This window comes from Podarcis melisellensis, assembly GCF_964234715.1.
Source record: "Podarcis melisellensis genome assembly, chromosome: 6".
Classification (NCBI taxonomy): domain Eukaryota; kingdom Metazoa; phylum Chordata; class Lepidosauria; order Squamata; family Lacertidae; genus Podarcis; species Podarcis melisellensis.
The window spans coordinates 21010023-21030657 of NC_138538.1; the positions used below are offsets into that span (position 1 = coordinate 21010023).

Consider the following 20635-nt stretch of genomic DNA (forward strand, 5'->3'; position numbering starts at 1 on the left):
AGGAGGCCCATAAAGTGGCAACACAAGAATTAACCTTTTTAGTAGCTGCTCTCTTATGGAATGTTCTTCCTAGGGCACCATCATTAAAAGATTAGACAATTTCTACAGGACAGATTTGATAGCCATTAGACATGATAGTTAATAATGGGAACTTCCAGTTCATATGTGGTATATATTGATTACTAAGTGAAAGAGGTGATCAAAGAGAGAATGACTATTGCCATCATGCCTTCAGTGGCCACCTTTAGGCATTTGTCTTTAGGCATGGTTTACATGGTTTATAAAGCCATGGGTGCAAAGACTTCTCTCACTCCTCTTTTCCCCACTGTGCACTAGGTTCAATGTGGAAATCCATTAAGCCAGAGTTACCCATTTTGCCTGAAACTGGGAACTCTGGCTTAATGTCATTTAACACACTGGGCTAATAAGGCATGAATTATGAAGCCATGGATGATTGCCTTTTGTGAGCTTCCCAGAGACATATGGCCAACTGTTTTTAGAAACAGAATGTAGGGCCTTGAATTCTTGTTATTTCATGATCTTAAGTATTCCTGCTGTGTCCTATTTGAACCTCTGCCATCTAATCATTTATATTCCATAATATTCTGGTTGGTGACAACTGGGCAGGTTTCACAGGTATTGGCAGCTCCTATGAGTCTCAGACATTTGGAGAGCCATAAGACAATTTCCTGCTTTTTGACTGAAGCATATTGCAGTAAGAATAAACTCCCATGTTTCCCCTCAGCTATGGAGACTAACTGGACTTGTATAACCAAAGCCTGGAAAGCAGGGAAGGGGTGGTTTTTCCAAGTTGTGTCTGCCAGGGTTTTTAGTTCATCACCAGAGCAGATCTAAGGCTTGAAGAGGCTGTCTGTATAAATTGATACTTCTGTTTCTGGTTTCTGTTTCTGAGTTCCTGGTGTTGTGCCTGGCACTGGATGAACAGGACAGATTAGGGATTGCGTTTGCTCCTTGCTCCCTACAGTCTCCCCGCCTAAGCATCTGGGACGTGGTGTTGAGATTCTTCAGGCTGTCAGTCCTGAGGTATTTTAACATCCAGGCTGAGGCTGCTGTTTCTGGGGCAGCTCAAGACTTCACAGGGTTGTCCCAACTTGTCTTCAGCCCAACACACTTAGGTGATCACACACCGAACCTGATTTTCTTGGTGGGGTAGGAAGAGAGTGATCTGAAGGTGATCTCTTTTGATACCATTTCCTTGGCATGATCAGCTCACCTGTTGAGGTTCAGATTAACAGTAACTTTCACCCTCTGTTAGAATGGTCTGCCCTAATGTATCCTATTGGTTTTCTGTTGGCTCTGGGGTCTTCTTCAGATGACAGGGTCTTGCGACCATATCAAAGATCTGGTCAGTCTGACGGATATAGAAATGATCCAGGCAGATGACATGATTGCTCCTGAGTATTTTCTTCCATTTAGCCAAGCCTGGGGTGGCACTGTGATATACCACAAAGCAGAAGGCAGCAATACCAGTTGGAAAACAGCTAGAATGCAAGTGGAGAAAGTCTCCAAGCAATATAATTGAACTCAAGTGCATGCTTGTATAGTGTTAGAAACTGAGATATGAAAGCTAGGAGCTAAATGGCACCCTAAACCTAGGTTATGGGTGCAAAAACAAAATGTCTAGACACACATGTTTATAAGAACACCACAAAGCTGAAAATGAATGAACTACAGCTAAAATATGCATTTTTCACATGGTCTAATCTTTTCCCTGATTACCCTCCTAATATTCTTAAGAGGGGTCTCTTCTCCAGTCTTCAGAGACTAGCTAGGAGTGGGGAGACAGAAAAAGGTCCTACTTTCCTTCCACTCTGCAGTTTTAAACTGAAATCTTAGGTGCAGTATTGTGCCCAGAGCTCAGAAACTGCTCGCACTTAGGAAATTCCCTGTTGAGCCTGCTTTGTGATGGAAAGCATCAAGGAAGAGTTGCTTCTCCGCCTCCATTGCACCCTTGGTGTCATGTTCAGTGGAGCTTTATAGAGTAGTACAGTATGGAGCTTTTACACACTGGCTGAAAGGAAGTGTTAGAACACATAGTAGTCTGCATTGACTTTTTGCAAGGCTTTTGAGAATAAAATTGCTTGTATTCATGGGGACCTAGACTCTAATATTGTAGCGGATCAGTAGTACCTTGTGCTATCAGGTCAGTTGTTGGAAAATTTGTTTCAATTGATAAGGTTCAAGGATGTGGATGGGAGTGTTTGACCGTTTGTGTTCTTGGCCCTTGACCCTTGTGGTTGATAACATATGACAGGGAGCTGACCAAGGAGATATATTAGCCCCTCTCTAAAAGAAGGAGTGGTCCCAGGCTGCCTGAAAGAAGTGAGAGTTAGACCACCCCTTAAGAAAGCTTTCTTGTTACCACATGATCTTAATAACTAATGGCCAGTAAGCTCTAATGGTTTTAATCACGTTATAAATTACTTTTTTTAAAAAAAAATCACAAATAGTTTCCATGAAAAATGTGTGCATTAAGATTCACTGAACTTCATTCTGTGTCTCAGGGTTAGGGTTCACCATGGCAATTTGTTTTCTGTGGGCAACTCATTTATTCTCATTTTGTTTCAGGTTTAAAAAATATATTTAATATGGTGCTGCAATGGTATTTTAGAAAACAAATTTCCAGACTAGACTCTAAGAAGTGTAGTCACCATAGTCCCTTGAATATTATCTCTTAGAAGTCTGTATATTTGTCATTTACAGATTTGCAATAGAAACCCATACAACTCTTACCTTCTCTGCTTTCTACCATCTTTCTTATACTGAACATTTTATTGATTGATTGATTGATTGATTGATTGATTGGATTTATACACCATATTTCTTCCAAAGTGCCCAAGGCGGTTTACAATTTAAACACTAAAACAAATACATTATATGAATAATGAAATGTGCACTTGCAATCTTCTACTTCTGATAATGAAAAAAGGATATTGGAACAGGTTCTTAGGCATTTTATCCAACTTACAGGTCTATCCATCCAAAATCAAACACCAATGTAATTTATTGTATCAATACTTCTGAAATGTACCTAATACATCTTTGTATTCAACATTTCTTATAGGAGTTGACATTACTACTACTCAGAACTGTCAATTCTTGATAGGTAACATAAATTATTTCTTGCAAAGGTGGATTCAGGATCTTAGTCAAACTCAGAACTATTTTGACCCCTCCTCTTTCCTGTCCCCATTGCTCAGTACCCTTGGTATGTATGGGTGATAGCATACCAGAGATCCTTATGAGGTTGGTGTGTACTCTAGTGTTGAAATTTGGATGAGAGTATTAACTCCGCTGTTGCCACAATACCCATGCACTGCAGTAGCACATGGAAGTGATAATCAGGCTGCTAGTCAGCTTCCCTTCCTCTTTAAGGCCGCAATATGTAAACTACAGTGTGAAAATAATAATCTTAAGTATCTCTTTTTCTTTCTTAGCTTGGCTGAAGAAGAAATAAAGGCAGAGCAGGAGGTGGTGGAAGGGATGGATATCTCCACTCGATCCAAAGGTGAGTTAAAATAGTGTTTCTGTTCCTCAGAGCATAAGGAGAAAACTGGCTAACGTTGCTTCATCTGGTGACTTGGAACCTTTGACATTGATTTGACCTATGCTCCTGCTCCTATGAATACTGTGGCATAACTATTTTACAAGTGCCATTCTTTTGGTTCCTGCGGGACGCGGGTGGCGCTGTGGGTAAAACCTCAGCGCCTAGGGCTTGCCGATCGCATGGTCGGCGGTTCGAATCCCCGCGGCGGGGTGAGCTCCCGTCTTTCGGTCCCAGCTCCTGCCCACCTAGCAGTTTGAAAGCACCCCTAAGTGCAAGTAGATAAAGAGGTACCGCTTTCTAGCGGGAAGGTAAACGGCGTTTCCGTGTGCTGCGCTGGTGCCGGCTCGCCAGAGCAGCTTCGTCACGCTGGCCACGTGACCCGGAAGTGTCTCCGGACAGCGCTGGCCCCCGGCCTCTTAAGTGAGATGGGCGCACAATCCTAGAGTCGGACACGACTGGCCCATACGGGCAGGGGTACCTTTACCTTTACCTTTACCTGCTCCTATGAATACTGTGGCATAACTATTTTACAAGTGCCATTCTTTTGGTTCCTGCCCAGACACTTAATATTTATTATTAGGTCATAAATCTTATTTTGTCCTGTATCTCAGTGAATGGACATCATTAACAAGGTCACCATCCATTCCTTAAATACTATAGTTTTATCGTTGTTTCCCATATTCATTATATTGCCACCATGCTCTTTCTCCCAAACCTTCTGCTCAGCTAAAGCTCTGTGTTATGCTCTGGTCATATTCTGCTATGACTCACATTGAGTTGTTTTTCATCTTATCTAACACAAATCTGGCAAAATCATTCATCTTTCTCAGTGTTCAGGCCATGTTATTATGCTGGCGTCCCCTTTCCCTTCTACATCCAGTACAAACTACTTGCTTTTCTCCCCTCACAAAGCTTTGCTTTCATAACCCAATATTTCTGTCAATGACCATCACTTCTCCAGCTCTACCATCCTGAGTTGCCTTAAAGTCTCTTTTTCTCGTAAAAGCTCTACCCAGTCTCCCTTGCTGCCTCTTAGGTATAACTACCTCCAAGAATACCTATAGGTTTCTACCTGCATTTGCCCCCATTCATCCTTTGTTGTGGTCCCCCTGCCCCTCCCATGATCTAAATTAAGGTTGTGTATGAGTTCCTTAGGGCACACATTATTCCCTTAAGCACTTTATACTCTGGTGGTGGTGTATACTAATACACCTAATGTATATAACAGTCCTTCTGTGCCTCTCTTGGGATATTGAGGAGAAGACTTTCATTTGGGATCCCTCTTAGTTATACCAAGTCATAGCCAGCCAGACTCACACTCTCAGTTTCTCCTTTCTGGCATTGGAGAGTATGGCTCCATGACTTGGAATGGAGGAAATAGACTGCAGTATTAATCCCTTTTTAGTCTTGCTCTTTCTGTGACTTGTTCACCCTTTGTGCAAAGAAATGCAATTTTAGTTTTGCTAGTGTGGTGCACTTACTGTTGTTACACTGTATTTGCAAATAATTGGGGAAAGGGGCACCTAAAGTCTCTTCTTTTGGCAAATTTGGACATTATACTTGCATCAATAAGCATCTATTTAGCACTTTTCCTTGTTGTTCAAAGTGCTTTACATACTGAGAGGATATATTTTTCACAACAGCTCCGAAAGGCAAGCCAAAATTATTGTTTTTGTTATCAGTTGTGGGTACTGTAACTAAGATACACAGTGGCTTGTCTACTACCTCAGTGTTTCCCAACCTTGTGCCTCCAGCTGTTTTTGGACTACAATTCCCATCATCCCTTGCCACTGGTCTTGCTAGTCAGGGATGATGGGAGTTGTAGTTCAAAAACAGCTGGAGGCACAAGGTTGGGAAACACTGTACTACCTTATGAATTTATTGATGAGGTAAGATTTGAACTGCAAACTTTGCTGCTCATTCTTGGTTAGTACATCATGTCATGTCAACACAGCTCAGTTATGCCTTTGATAATGGGAAAATTAAACGAGTTCCCATCTCCTCTGAATTTAAATAGTTCCAAAGCAGCAAATCTCTAATTATAGGCCCCAACAAGTGCAAAGTATACATTGAATTCTCTCATATTTTTTGCTCCTGAGTTATTCATTTTTCATGTAACAAAATATAATATTGAAAACCTATGGGATTGTTTACATTTTCCTTCATGCAGAATATTTTGCTGGAATCCAAGATCATGAATGATGGCTGTTTATAAATAAGTTGTGACACTACATAAAGTTGCATTTTATTTTTGTCATCTGGGTAATTATTTTGGGTAAAAAAGCACGGAGTGGCAAAATGTCCAGGTGTTGTTGTTGTTGTTCGCTGTCACCATGGGTGGAGAAGGGGTTTGTGACTGAAGCACACATAAGAGGAAAGGGAAGTCCCATTCCACGAGCAGAAGACAAATCTGCAAGTGGGCTGACAGTGTTGGATGAAAATCAATTGCATCTGGACTTCTGGCAAGGCAAGATGGCAACTGCCACAGGATCGGCAAGCTGCTAGGAAAAATACAATACCAGCGGGAGCATCTGGCTGGTCCTTCCGCCTCCAAAGCCGTTGCTGCAACTGTTGCTGCAGGCAGAGAGGAGCCCAATGGGAGTGAGGGAACTGGAGAGTTCGTGGAGAAATGTGTCTCCCTGGGTGCCTCTCATCCTGGGATGGAGACAGACCCAACTGGTGGCCTGATAGAACCTGGAGGCCCAGGAGAACTGTGTGGTAGGACAATCACAACAGGAGCCTCTCACTTGTATTGAGTGGCCGCTGAGCTGCTGCTGCTGCCGCCTTTACAGAGGAGAGGCCGAGAGGGATCAGAGACTGGTGGAGCAGCCACCGGGTGGAGGCGTGCCACCGGGACTGACCTGCTGAGGAGGAACGCAGTAGCCTGGGGGACTGTGTGGGAAGTGGAGGAAGAGACTGTTCAGGCAAGGGACAGGCTGATCAAATTCCTGCCATCCACTACCCCACTGTTTCCTGGGACCTGGAGCAGATGGAAGAGGCAAATGCAGCAGCAACTTCCTTGTGTAGGAGAAGTGACTGTTACTTGCCCACACTACATAATATGAGGATACTTAAGCACACGGTGGGGGCGTGGTCCCACTTTAAATGTGTGGTTTTGTCATTACAGAATTTAACTACCAACCATTTGTTCTCTTTGGTTGGGTGTGCTCCGGACAAACTGGTATTCAGAAGCATTATTGTCACACATAACAGTAAATCATGGTGTAACAGTTTAGTGCTACATGAACAAGTCTGCATGTGCAAAGCATTGGGCTTGCATGCTCCCCCTTTCCCTATCCTCTTTCCAGTGTTACAGAATCCTTATGAGGAAAGATTGCAGCATTTGAGACTGTTTAGTTTAGAGAAAAGGTACTGTTTAGTTTAGAGAAAAGGTAAAAGAGAGAAATTTATAAAATTATGTATGCCATGGAGAAAGTGGATAGAGAACTCCCCCCCCCCCCATAACACTAGAACTCATGGTCACCCAATGAAACTCAATGTTGGAATATTCATAACAGATAAAATGAAATATTTCTTCACACAGCACATAATTAGACTATGGAACTCCCTCCCACAGGAGGCAGTGATGGCCACCAACCTAGATGGCTTTAAAAGAGTTTTGGACAAATTCATGGAGCTTCTAGCCATGATGCCTATGCTCTACCTCCACAGTTGAAGGAACCAATGCTCTTGAAAACAAATTGCTGGAGGGGAGAGTGTTCTTGTGCTTGAATCCATCTTGCAGGTTTCCCACAAACATCTGGTTGACCACTGGGAGAACAGGATGCTGGACTGGATGTGCCATTGACCTGATCCATCAGGCTCTTATACGCTTATGTTTTGTTTTAGACCATGATCCTTGGTTCAAATATAACAGTAAACTGGGATTCTGTAAAAGTGAAACTAAACTTAGCTGAAGTCACATTCCTAGCCATGCTGGAGGAAGAAGAGACAGGAGCTTGCACGCTCAGCATTTTGCTGGAGTTTAAGGCTCATCCACAGATCATGAATTATGGTTTAGCAATGCATTACATGCAAACATGACCATTGAGTTTGTACTGTCACTTGGAAGTATTCATAGTCCTTGTCTCCTTTAGACAGATTTTGTATTGATGAATTTGGTGTTTGTGTACTATAATTTTTGACTGTGAACACAATATGGGTTGGTTTAATGGCTTTTTAATATTTTTATTGACACCGTAAGCTGCCTAAAGTCTGTTGGTTGAGTAGAGTATAATGTAAATAAGAAATATTTAAGAGGGCATAATTATGAGGGTGTGGAAAATGTTCTCCCTTACTAAGCAATTGAATTAGGATACATAATTTGGTAGGATTTTAATGGGAAAGTGACTGTTACTAATATAATGTAATTAGCTCCAAGCTGTGTTGGCAAGCTGAACTTTATTTTAGCAGTTCTGCCAAGGGATCTTCAACAAGACTATTTTTTTCTTGTGTTCTTGACTTTGCTGTACCTCAGTTTTTCAGGCTCCTAAACTGGAAAGGCAAAAACGTCAGTATATTTAGAAGTGGCTTGAGTGGAGAACTGAGAATGTTCCTTTTTGCACATCAGGAAGGATGTGGAAGTGAGATATTTCTCTAAAAATAACGTAGTTAGTCCTGCCATCATCACAAAGGCTGACTGTGAACATTGCCGCAGTGCACAGTCACATTATACTAGTTTTTTGAATCTGGTTGTTACAACCTCATTTCCATAGTGGATTCGGATATTTTGCTGCTTCCTTGCAGTTATATAGTTAGTCAACATAGAGCTATATTGTACTTTCAAGGAGATTTGCCGTGGCTGGTTCTGAGCTAGATAATCTGGGTGCAATGACTCTATTCTCATGCGTGCACTAGAGTGTGGTGTTGCCACTTTGTGTATGTTTTTCTTCGTACTGGGGAGTGCTCTCTGTTTTAGATTGCAATAACATCAGTGTGTGGGAAGAGAATCAATAGTGTGTGAACTCCACAATCAGGACCAACAGGACATAGGTGACTTCCCAAGGCAAGCATGAGCTTGTCCAGGGGACAATGGGTAATACAACAACAGCTGTATTTTAATTTTGTGTTATGCCATGCCCCCATGGCCACCATTTTGTGATAGTGCCCATAGCAGTTTCTCAAAATTCAAAATGTGTCCATTGGTTGAAATTGATTAGTAAATCCTGGTATTCAAAATACCAAGCGAGCTGGGCCTATGATATTATTTGGTAGAAGGCAACTTTCATGCTCATCATGTTTTGCTTTTGATCCAATATATTTGTGCTGTGGTTGCTCTTTGTGGGAGATTATAGGAACTTTCATTACATTTGATAACACACAACTTTCTAGGACATATTTGAATACAAATGTGAAGTGACATAAAAAAATTCTACCACAGAAAGTACATTTTGTAACCCTGTCACCCGACAGCACATTTTGTGTGCTGTCAAATATCTTAAACCCAAAGTATGTTAATTTTCATGCTAATTTTTAAAAAAGTACAGCAAATACATAAATACATTTTTTTCCTTGCTGATTCAGAAAGGTCATATTGCATACAGTGGTCAAAACAGCATCATTGAATATTACATGTATGGTAAACAATAGCTTTCACCATATCATTGCAGAAGTGTTTTATTTTTATTCAATAATTAATATAACTTAATTTTAAAAATATATCAGATGACATTGTAACATAAGAGGGTACAATTTTAACTATTCTCATGAATGTGTGATACCAAAATAAGCCCAATCAGTTGAAAAATAAGCAAAACAGGAGGTTTTTTCTAAAATGACGCAGAAATTTCATTGCCCTAAGTCACGTGAAAATAGAAATCTTCAAAAAATTATCCTGTGCCCAATTTTGGACCAAAAAAATCTTTAAAAAATAATTTGAGGTTATCTCATAGGTATCTACATATAAAAAATTTTTTTTTGAAGAAAATCTGAGTTGTGAGAGCACATGGCATCAGGTGATTTGGTGTGCTTGGTGTGTTTTTCTCTGGGTATTTATATAGTATGCAATATTAAAATAAATTTATTTTCCAAAGGCATGCTTTGGAACCCTTCTGGAACCCTTTCTAGTTATGCTTAATCAGTAGAATTAAATCACATCATCCTCTCAGCATTTACTGTTCTTAAGCTGTTGACTTTTCACAGTTGTGCCCAGCAGTATTGTTTAGGTTCTGTATAACCATTTCACAAGACCAATGACAAAGAGTGATGTTAGGTAATAATCATTCTGGAACTTTCCAAGGTGTGTAATATTTGCCTGCTTGGCCTCAGTTTCATACTTTCTTGTCTAGGCTGATTCCTCATGGCTTGGTGGTGATAGTCATGTAGCTGAGTAAGTGGAGAGCTAGATTATACATATATTACACATATACATTACTTGCATGTAGTATTTGATACTTGCTGGCTATATCTTAAATAAAACACTTTTAAATTTGTGGCAAGGGGAAATTGGTGGAATTGTTCACAATACTGTAAAAGGAAAAAGTAGTTCTGAGAGTCCACAGAGAGCCTTCCTGGCATTCTGTCTCTTTACTGCATTATTACCTGTATTATTATGTCCTGATCATTGAAATACTAAAAAGTGCTAGTACATTAGTGGTATGCTAGGGGTGCTTAATGTTGGTATAATTTTTGTTATAGATCCTGGCTCTGCTGAACGTACAGCACAAAAAAGGAAGTTTCCAAGTCCTCCACACTCTTCCAATGGCCACTCCCCGGAGGACGCATCATCAAGCCCTATTAAAAAGAAAAAGAAACCTGGCTTATTGAACAGTAATAATAAAGAGCAGGTAATAGAAGTCGTGGATTTGATGCAGTATTTTATATGAAACCATTGGAGGTTACTAGGTGCTCTACTCTTTCCTTGGTCCAGTATCTTTACTTATGGTAATAGTTCTGCATTGGCTGTAGGGTCTACTGAAGATGGAGATTACTGTTTTATTTCTAGTTTCTACAGCAGCCAAGATTTATCTGAAAACTAAGAAGTGAAGTCTAAATGAGTGCTATTTTTGTAAGTAAACCGAATTCTGGTTAAACAGACTCTAATGTCAGTCAAATTTTCTTGCCCCTTATATTGAATAGACCTCCTCCCCCTCCCCCGTACTTCCAGGGTTTGACCAACCTAAACAAAGGGAATCGTTTATTCTTTATTTATTTAAAATAATGAATTCACATAACGTATGAAGAGGTCTACTGAGTCAAGCCAAAACCTTACCTAGTTCAGAATCTTACTTCCAGACATGGCCAACCAATGTTTCTCCATCACTTTGGGCCTGAAGCTCTGGTAGCCAGTCCTGCTCCTCTCTTCTCAGTTCCCACACTCAACAAAAGTATAGGTGCAGATCAAGGGAAATAATAGTACCACTCTATTCTGCGTTGGTCAGACCACACCTGGAATACTGTGTCCACTTCTGGGCTCCACGTGTGCAGAGAAGGGGCAACCAAAATGATCAGGGATCTGGAAACTAAGCCTTATGAGGAGCGCTTGAAGGAGCTGGGTATGTTTAGTGTGGAAAAGAGGAGACTGAGAGAAGATGTGATAGATGTGATACCTTAAAGGATGTCACATGGAAGAGGGAACAAGCTTGTTTTCTCCTGCTCTGGAGGGTAGGACTCAAAATAATGGCTTCAAGTTGCAAGAAAGGAGATTCCAACTAAACATTCGAAAAACCTTTCTGACAGTAAGAGATGTTTGGCAGTGGAACAGACTCTCACTAGAGGTGGTGGACTCTCCTTGCTTGGAGGTTTTTAAGCAGAAGTTGGATGGCCATCTGTCGTGGGTGCTTTAGCTGAGATTCCTGCAATGCAGGGAGTTGAACTAGATGACTCTTGGGTCCCTTCCAACTCTAAGATTCTATGGTTCTAGGACTCCTATGCTAAGCACCACTTACTTGCTGCTTGCTGGGTGTTCTGCTGGCTTTTACCTTGGAGAAACCCAAGTAACAGAAGCGGATGAAAACAGCCTCATGTGGCTGTTATTCAAGAACTCTGGAGATGGACTTAGGGCAGAGCAGCAATTAGCAATTTCAGTGGAACAGGCTATCGTGAGGAGGGGCTGTTATATTGCTCTGTCTACCATTTGCCCCATTCTGCTTGTCGCGCTCTTTATAACACATTAAATGGCAGCGTCTCCCAAAGTGTGCTTCTGCCAGCCCTAATGGCAATGGCCTCCCAAAGTGGCATTTTGTAAGTAAACAGAATTCTGGTTACACAGACTCTAATGTCAGTCAAATTTTCTTGCCCCTTATATTGAACAGACCCCCTCCCTCCATACTTCCAGGGTTTGACCAACCTAAACAAAGGGAATCGTTTATTCTTTATTTATTTAAAATAATGAATTCACATAACGTATGAAGAGGTCTAATGAACCAAGCCAAAAGCTTATCTAGTTCAGCATCTTACTTCCAGATGTTGCCAACCAGTGTTTCTCCGTTACTTTGGGCCTGAAGTTCTGGTAGCCAGTGCTGCTCCTCTCTTCTCAGTTCCCACACTCAACAAAAGTATAGGTGCAGATCAAGGGAAATAATAGTCCCACTCTATTCTGCGTTGGTCAGACCACACCTGGAATACTGCACCCTTCATGGGTGCCTTGCCAGCAGGCTACTTAGCTCTTTTGCAAGTAAACTGGGCAGGGCTGGGACGTTCTGGAGCTGTATGTTTTGAGAGAAATACAATGCTGGAGTGCTAAAGTGCTCCTGATCATTCATTTGCTGAAATATCCTACTCAGGAAGTGTTTTGTCTGTGATGGCAAAATACCTTCTACATTGCTACTCCAGTTGCTACTTTTGTATCTGTATTGCTAAAATGAAACAACAAATGCACCAGTAACAACTAATGCTACTTAGTAAATAAATATAGCAAGAGAATATCCAAGAGATAATTTTAGATTGCTGATATTTAGATTGCTAAATAGTTCCAGGGAAACTAGGAATTTTTTCTACGTTATCATGCTCTATTGATCACTATGTAAGTACACTAAAAGCAACTTTTTCCTAGTAATAATGATTTCAAGTAAATGAGTCAAAGCCCAGGTATACTTAAGCAAATGTAATATTTATGCATTTTATTTGTATACCACACTTCAACCAAAATTCTCAGAATACATAGAGAATATCTATTACAGATTAATCCTAACCGGCTAATCATTGGATGCTTACTGTGTTAAACAGTTTCTCCATGCCTTGGAGAAACTCCATGTTTAGCTGTGGTATTAGTTTCTCTGATGCTGTAGCATTTGTTGAAAAATGGTATCTCCTAATGGAGATTTCCTATTTTCTGCATACTCATCTCCTAGTCTGTCTTCTATTAATAGAAAATAATTAGGGCATCATGTGGCGCTGCCCAAATTTTTGAGGTGGCAATTGAAGACAATGAGTATGTGGTTGCTATATTTGCATGATTGCAATAATCATCTTCTTGTGATTGTAGTATTCATAATGTAACTACAACCACTAAAGCACTTTCAGATTAAGTATAACTAAGCAGTGATTATTTCTGGTAGGCTAAGCAACCACAACAAAAAGTGAACAAAGCATTCTTGGAAAATACTGTAAAATTCTTCATACATTTTACAGTAAAAAAGAAAGATCTATGTTTGAATTTTTGCAGTAATTCTACAAAGCACTAATCTTGCTTAAATAACAGCAGTGCTATTGTTCTTTTGAAGCAACTGCAAAGTCATTCTAAACTATCAGTACCACATTTGTCATTTTTAGTATTCTAGTTTTTGATACAGTAAGAACTGAAACTAAGTCTTCCTATCCTGAAGCTGCTGAGAGAGAACATAACCAAATGTCTCTTTTGGTATTTCTGATACATGTGTTCCTTCTCTATTTCTATGGGAGTAAATCAGGGGAGTGTAACATTTTTGGTATTGGCATATAGTTGGTGATAATATGACACACTATTTGTTGGCACACTTCTCAATGTAAAAATTAATACTGTAAGTTGGAACAGCAGCAGTAGCAATTTGGATATGGTAATCTTAACGTGTTACCTATAGTGTTGAAGTAGGATTTGTAATGGGAAGTGTCTCTCAAACAGCAATGTAGTTAGGACTATTTATGTATTAAATATTTCTATCTTACTTTTCTATGGATCATGCCTAAGCCAGCTGCCAACAACTGGTACAAAAACATGAGTAAAACTATCTTATATTTTAGAACTAAATACATTAAAGAAGTGGAATAAAATATAATGAAAGAGCAGAACAAATAATGACAATAACATGCCAGAGAGAATGGAAAGGAGAGTAAAAGCTGTCTTGTTATTAGCATGCCTATGGTACAACATTTAAATCTCCAAATAGCCTCGCCCAGTAATTTTGTGCAGATGTTGAAAAGCTTAGATGACAAGATGGAACACTCTGAGTTACCATAGCCTAATTGCAAGCAGTAATTTTCAGCATTGTGTTCTGGAACAGACCCTCCAGGAAAGACTGGAGCCACTATTAAAACAATGTCCCCAAGTCCCATCCTGGCCAAGCTATGCAAATGGATACCGTGTCCGATTCTATCAGAAGCGACTGAATGGATGTAGAAAATCTACCTCATCCAGGAAAACCTGGAGTTGATAAGTCATCACATGCTCAGTCAGCTTAACCAGGAATGGAATGTTGGAGACTGGCTAGAAATGATCAATGAGAGTTTTTTCCAAGAAAAGTTTTACTACCACTTCCTTAAGACCATATTGGACCATGCAAGAAAGACATTTACCACTCTTCTGACCTACTTGGCTAGATTTATCTGGCAATCTTAATAAATTGTATGTGGTAGGCCCTAGCCTTCAAAGAATCTTGTCCATGTCCTCAGGTTCTACAAAATGAAAAATATCCATAACAGTTAGACAAGCAGTTATTTAGAGGTGCATTCTGCAGTACATACTAAGCCTGCAGCATCTAAGTTGGAGCAGGTCCAAGCAACTTTTAACTGAAGTGTCTCAGGTGTCACCTAGTGGTCATAACTATTACTAACCTATTGCACCAAAAAGAAAAAAGACACATTTAGTTATGTTACTGTTTCTAGAATTGAATTAATATTGATAGAGTATCTCTAGTGTTACAGCTATTTTCAAGTTGCTGTGAAAATAAGGAAAGAAACCTTTTTTGAGCTGAAAAGTTTTTGCAGCAAGTTGTCCAACAGGATGTGAAATCCAGGATGATTACTGTCCTAGATTGCAAGCAACATATGTCATGCCTTCATAGAACTCTATAAACTTCATCTCCAGCAGCAGCCAAATAATTGTTTGAACTTCAGAGTCACTGATTTCTATATGAAACAATAGTTACTTCCAAGAACTACTGATTTCCCAGTGGCAAACTGAACTTCAGTTTTTGATTGAATACTGTAAATGAGTTTGAGGTTGCAGTAATGTTCAGTTGTGTAACATTCAAAAATATATAAAGAAGGCTAAAATTGTATAGAGTAGCCTTTCTCAACCATTGGTCCTGAGATGTTGTTGGACTACAACTCTCATCATCCCTAGCTAGCAGGATCAGTGGTCAGGGATGATGAGAATTGTAGCCCAACAGCATCTGAGAACTGAAGGTTGAGAGAGGCTGGTATGGAGAGTTCAAAGACTGAAACTATATAAGAGTTTTAATTTTCTCCTTGGGTCTGTTTATTTGGTTTTCTAACTTTGGAAATATTGGGAATGTCAGGTCTCAAGTGTGGTCTTTTTGTTTTGCTGAAGGTGTTCCTTGGAGGCTCAAGGAATGTGAATGAGGAGCACTCTCAGGACAAATCTCGTCTGCGCTAAAGAATTGCTCCTAATTGGAGCAGTGGGGCCACTTTAGTTTTAGTAATAATGTTTGGCATTTGCCCTCTGTCTTTGCTTATTTTGTCCATCAGTGTTGTGTATTCATTATCCTTTTGACACACTACTGCAGTTTATGTCGCAGCATATTTTATGATACCTACTGGACCACATTTAGAATTGTACACTAGGAAATGATGATAGGTTGGGTCATATTAGTGACCTCTTTTCATATTGACATGCCTTATTGTAGTAACTAGTTGTCTTTTAAAAATATGTTAATGGTTCTGAGCAAGAAGGACTAGCATTGGAAGGGTAAAGGGTCAACATATATTTAAAGCATTTTATCTGAGCTGAAAGGACTCCCTAAACTTCTGGAAGCTAAATGACAAAGAAGTCTGCCCTCAGACTTGTAATCTAAAAGAAAAGTCATGTAAAGGGAAATAAGCTAACACAAGCACATATTTTTAAAGGTACAAAGTTCTAGTAACAACAAATTTGAATAGAAGCAGAGCAGGAAGATATTCTTTTCTCCATCTCTCGCTTGGCTAGCCTGATGGAATGGCACATTTATTTCCAGACAGATACTTGTAAAGAGAGGTATACAGTGGTACCTTGGTTTGCATACATTTTGGATTACAAACACGTCAAACCCGGAAGTGCATGTCCCGGTTTGCAACTTTTTTTGGGAATACAACCCATCTTTTTGGATTACGAACATTTTTTTTTTTTTTTTGAGGCCCCATTGGCAAAAGCGCACCTTGGGTTACAACCTGTTTTGGTTTACAAACGGACCTCCGGAACGGATTATGGTTGTAAACCAAGGTACCACTGTATGTCCTCTCCCTTCCCCTTCTAATTTTTTCACAAATGTGCACATGGTTTACTACTGTCCTGCACCTTCCTGTTCAAACATTCACACATTTAAAGCACATGAAATGTCGGGTTAAATTCGGATTTTTCTGGTGAAGGTTGTCCGATAGAGTCATCTGCCCAATAAATATAGTTAATTATGCTTATCTATGTACCATTGCAGCTAATGCACGTTTCTTTCCCAATGCAAGTATTGGATGTGGTGTAGGGTGTTTGATATATTTCTGGACAATGGGTTGATTCTCCCCTCAACCCACCCATAGTATTTGCTTAAAAAACACACACAAGTATACAGTTACTAACTGCATCTAGTTTGGTCCTAATTAAAGTACATTAAAGTACATCTAAGTTGAGACAACTGTACTTGCCTGAGGGAGATATATGTTGCTCTGGTTTCAAATGCTTATTATGTACTGAATGAGAGAGGTCATCTGAATTAATATTAGGTGGGCTGTATCAAATGCTGGTGGGGGCTGGTTGGTCATGTTTGATCATCATATTTATTTTAAAATACAAATTTGTTTTGAAACCAAACCTGTCTTTCTTGCCTACATTTCAGTCAGAACTAAGACATGGTCCGTTTTACTATATGAAGCAGCCACTCACCACAGACCCTGTTGATGTTGTACCGCAGGATGGACGGAATGATTTCTATTGCTGGGTTTGTCATCGGGAAGGCCAAGTCCTCTGCTGTGAACTCTGCCCTCGGGTTTATCATGCTAAGTGTCTGAAACTGACAGCGGAGCCAGAGGGGGATTGGTTTTGCCCAGAATGTGAGGTTAGTCTATCTGAGGTGAATATGTGTCTCATTGCTACTGGTTTTCACCTCTCAGAACCATGTTTTTTTCTTTCCAGTGTGACTTCCTGGTCACTTTTTGGAAAGGCAGAGAAGCAATGCAAAGTTGCATCCAAAATAAGGCTTTTGCCAATATTTACCATTCTGTTTGTTTTTCTTTGATTAATGTTTCTCCCCATCCTTATCACCTACATCCTCTTTGTTCATTGTGTCTTGTATGGGGATGGCAGGGGCATTTGTGTCCATTTGCGCCTCCTGAGCGACACTTAGCTTGTTGTGGTGAAAGCAGTTTACGTATGATATCTTCTTCGCATCACTTTGGTGTGTGCAAGGCCAGTTGTATGATTCCTTTCTGCCTTATTCTTTCCCTGCTGGGAAGGATTAGCCTTCCCTACCTGTTTTCTGCATTCAGATACTTACTGAGGCAATGTAAAAAAACTTCACAGGGAAGCAGGTTCCAGACCACTAGCATGGTATGAATGGGGATTTAGTCATTGCCGGCACATGCAGGGAGGAGGTCCAAGATGGCGGCTGTAACAACTTCTCCTCCGTGAACCCTCCTGGATTACAAACCTTTTATAGCCTTTTACAGCCTTTTACAGACGTTTTTATAGCTGTTCCTTTAGACTTTTAATCATTTTACCTCTGTTAGAAGTTTTAACCGTTTTATCTCAACTGTTGGCCAGTCGTGGCCAATATACGTATTAACAAGGATATTCAAACCTTCTGCTGAGAAAGCCTGCTGCTGATTAGAAACGCCGCCTTGAAGACTGGGTTATGCTGAGCTTGCCTCTGAGATTATTAGTATAAAGAGCAAAGAAGAAAAAAAACTTGGCAAAGTAATACTGTACAGGATAGATATCAGCAATCATTCTAGGTATAGCACGACTGCTAGCCTTGCACACCAACAGGTAGATGCCTCAGTATAATGAAAAATGGTACACTTCATTTAGAAAGAGTGTAATTATAGTCCTCTACATTTGGAAGGATTTTCAGTTTTATTTGTTAGGGGGGAAATAGAGGACCTAAATAGGTTATTTGGAGTGATTATTGCCACTCACACAGATTCCATTATCCTCTATGGCACCATGATTTTTTCCTGTTAACCACGATTCTCTGGTTCACAATCTTCCTTCCTGTCCAAGACAAGTGGTGCAAAATCCTAAGCTCCTTGGGCATAATGTTGGAAATAAGGAAGATTTGGGCAAGTGCCCAGCCACATTTAACTTCAGGATTCATAATTCAGTAGCATTTGGGGGATCAGTCAGAAACTGCCAGCAAAGCCGGCCTGTCTTCATCCTCCCCCATCCCCACGTGAATCTTTTTAGGGTACCATTTCTGAACCAATAGGACATTTTCATGAACACAGGACTGTTGCAATATTCATTGCACCACTTAAGGGAAAATTAATTATCAACATCCATGTCTGCATGTGGCATTAAACTTCATGATCCACAATAATGAAGGGGTGATGGGGTGCTCATCTGCACGCATTTTGCATTTTTTTCAGTATTTTCAATCTTTACTTTTAGAAAATTACTGTAGCGGAATGCATAGAAACACAGAGTAAAGCTATGACAATGCTCACTATTGAACAGCTATCCTACTTGCTCAAGTTTGCACTACAGAAAATGAAACAGCCAGGGGTAAGAATAATATGTGTTACTATTTCACTCCACTGGATATTGTCGTTCAGCCTTTAGATTTCTGACTACATGTAAAGCTCCCCAGAATTGTCTTACCCTATCTAATGTATAGTGAAAAAAAATGGTTTCCTGCCACCATGGGAGGGGGAGGGAGGGAGAAGGCATTTACTATTAAGACCAGCAGACTGCCATCTATAATTTCATGGCAGATGTTTGTTCACAAGAGGTTGGTTTATGTCTAACTTGCACAATCACTTTTGAACAAATCTTTAGCCAATTATATAAAAGAGTTTAGATGATTTGATATCTATAAATTTAAAAGAGTAAAAACAATAGTTCTGAAGTGAAAGGCAAGCTTTCTTTGTTTTAGATTATTTATCTCTCTGTCATAGCATGTAAAATTTTAAAGGTGGTATTCCCCTATTCCATTTCTCTCACTGGAGGCACTTAGTTGTATCCAACTGAGTTATGCTCAGAGTACACCCATTGAAATCAATGGGCTTAAGTTAGTCTATTGATTTCAGTGGTCTGTTCAGAGCATGATTGAATTGGATGCAACCCAATGGTTCTAAAATATCCTTGCCATTTGCTGTTTTTACGATGACTTGTACTACTGTTGCTTTTGCTTCTGCTAAATAATATTAGATAATGTGTCATCAGCCTGTTTGGGCAATTTTTTACTTTGACAAAAGTTTTAATTGATTAGTTGAAACCAGTTTTAATGCAATAAATGTTGCAGTCCTGACTCTCTATTTTTGCTTTTATTTAAACAGACAGAGCCATTTCAAAAGCCAGTTTCACTTGATCAGCATCCAGATTATGCAGAATACATATTTCATCCAATGGACCTTTGTACATTAGAAAAGGTTGGTTGATAGCAAGGAGAAAAATCCTATTTAATTCTACTAGATTGTTGTTACTGTGCTCATAACTATATGTATTGTCTCATTCTAAAATCCACGCAGTTTTCCCTTTAGATGATGAGCAAGCTTGCCCAATAGCTATACTGGAAATATTGGCCTTTATTATCCTTTGTGCTATTATTATTATTATTATTATTATTATTATTATTATTATTATTATTATTATTTTACCCACCCTTAACCACAAGGTCCCAGGACAGGTTATAGCAATTTAAAACATTAATATTAAAACACAGTATTAAAAACAGCTTAAAACAACTTAAAATTACAAAAATAAGGTGGGTGTTGGTCTTGCTGCTGTGCTAACTTCTCTATTATTTTATCTCTTTGTTGTCAGTAACTATTTTCTTTTAGAACACAAAAAACCTGTTTCCCCCTCTTTTTATATGGGTGAAAATTTGCATCACAATAATTTTTTTAAGAGTTTATTTTGCCCCCATCTTACTGGGGTTTCCTTCTTTGTGTTACAACTTTTATCCTGTATTATATGTATACCATTTAGAGGTTTAGTGAATAAACGATATATAAATCCGTTTAAATAAATAAATATATCCAGATATAACTATTATTTCCCACAGCCTATAAGAGCCATGCTCTTTCTAGATGTATTCTCGCATGACAGCAAACCATGATTAATGGTTTGCTATGAATGCATAGATAGTTCTTCCTTCACCCTGCCTTGCTAGTATTTGAGTGAAACAACCACAATTTTTGTCTTAGTATTTATGTCTGAACCAGGGGCTGTGGTTTGTTTCACTCCCAACAGCTATGATTGATAAGCCAAGAAAAAAACTTTGCTTCAGATTGTGGTTTTGTTTGGGGGTTGCAATTGTTCCACTCCAATTTGTAGGTAATGCCAATCCAGGCACTGTGGTTCTTGCTCCTATTCTCTAGTAAGGAGGAGTGAAGCAGGAGTGAACAGCTTGTCCATGGTGAACTGTTGTCATTATTTGTTTGTTTGTTTGTTTGTTTATCCATGTTAACCATGGCTTACTGTGACACATGGACACAACTTCTGTTTCTCCCATATCTGTCATGTGCCTCAACAGTTACAAACTATTAAGGTTAATTTGATGGAAT

The 20635-nt window shown here is 39.6% G+C and overlaps 1 protein-coding gene across 14 annotated transcripts in view; it reads left to right on the plus strand.

Annotated features, from left to right (window-relative positions):
* Positions 1-20635, plus strand: part of ZMYND8 (zinc finger MYND-type containing 8) — an 81328-nt gene that overhangs the window by 31723 nt on the left and 28970 nt on the right. For 9 of the 14 annotated variants that reach the window (XR_014169678.1, XM_081916663.1, XM_081916666.1 and 6 more), the window contains 5 exons: positions 3459-3529; positions 10205-10353; positions 16750-16983; positions 18519-18632; positions 19406-19498. Coding sequence is in view for 13 of the 14 variants with exons in the window: in XM_081916663.1 (XP_081772789.1) it covers positions 3459-3529; positions 10205-10353; positions 16750-16983; positions 18519-18632; positions 19406-19498 (661 nt within the window). In the remaining variant the exon portion in view is untranslated. Of the gene's footprint in view, positions 1-3458; positions 3530-10204; positions 10354-16749; positions 16984-18518; positions 18633-19405; positions 19499-20635 lie in introns of those variants that run through there. The other 5 variants (XM_081916660.1, XM_081916664.1, XM_081916657.1 and 2 more) reach the window with 3 other exon arrangements.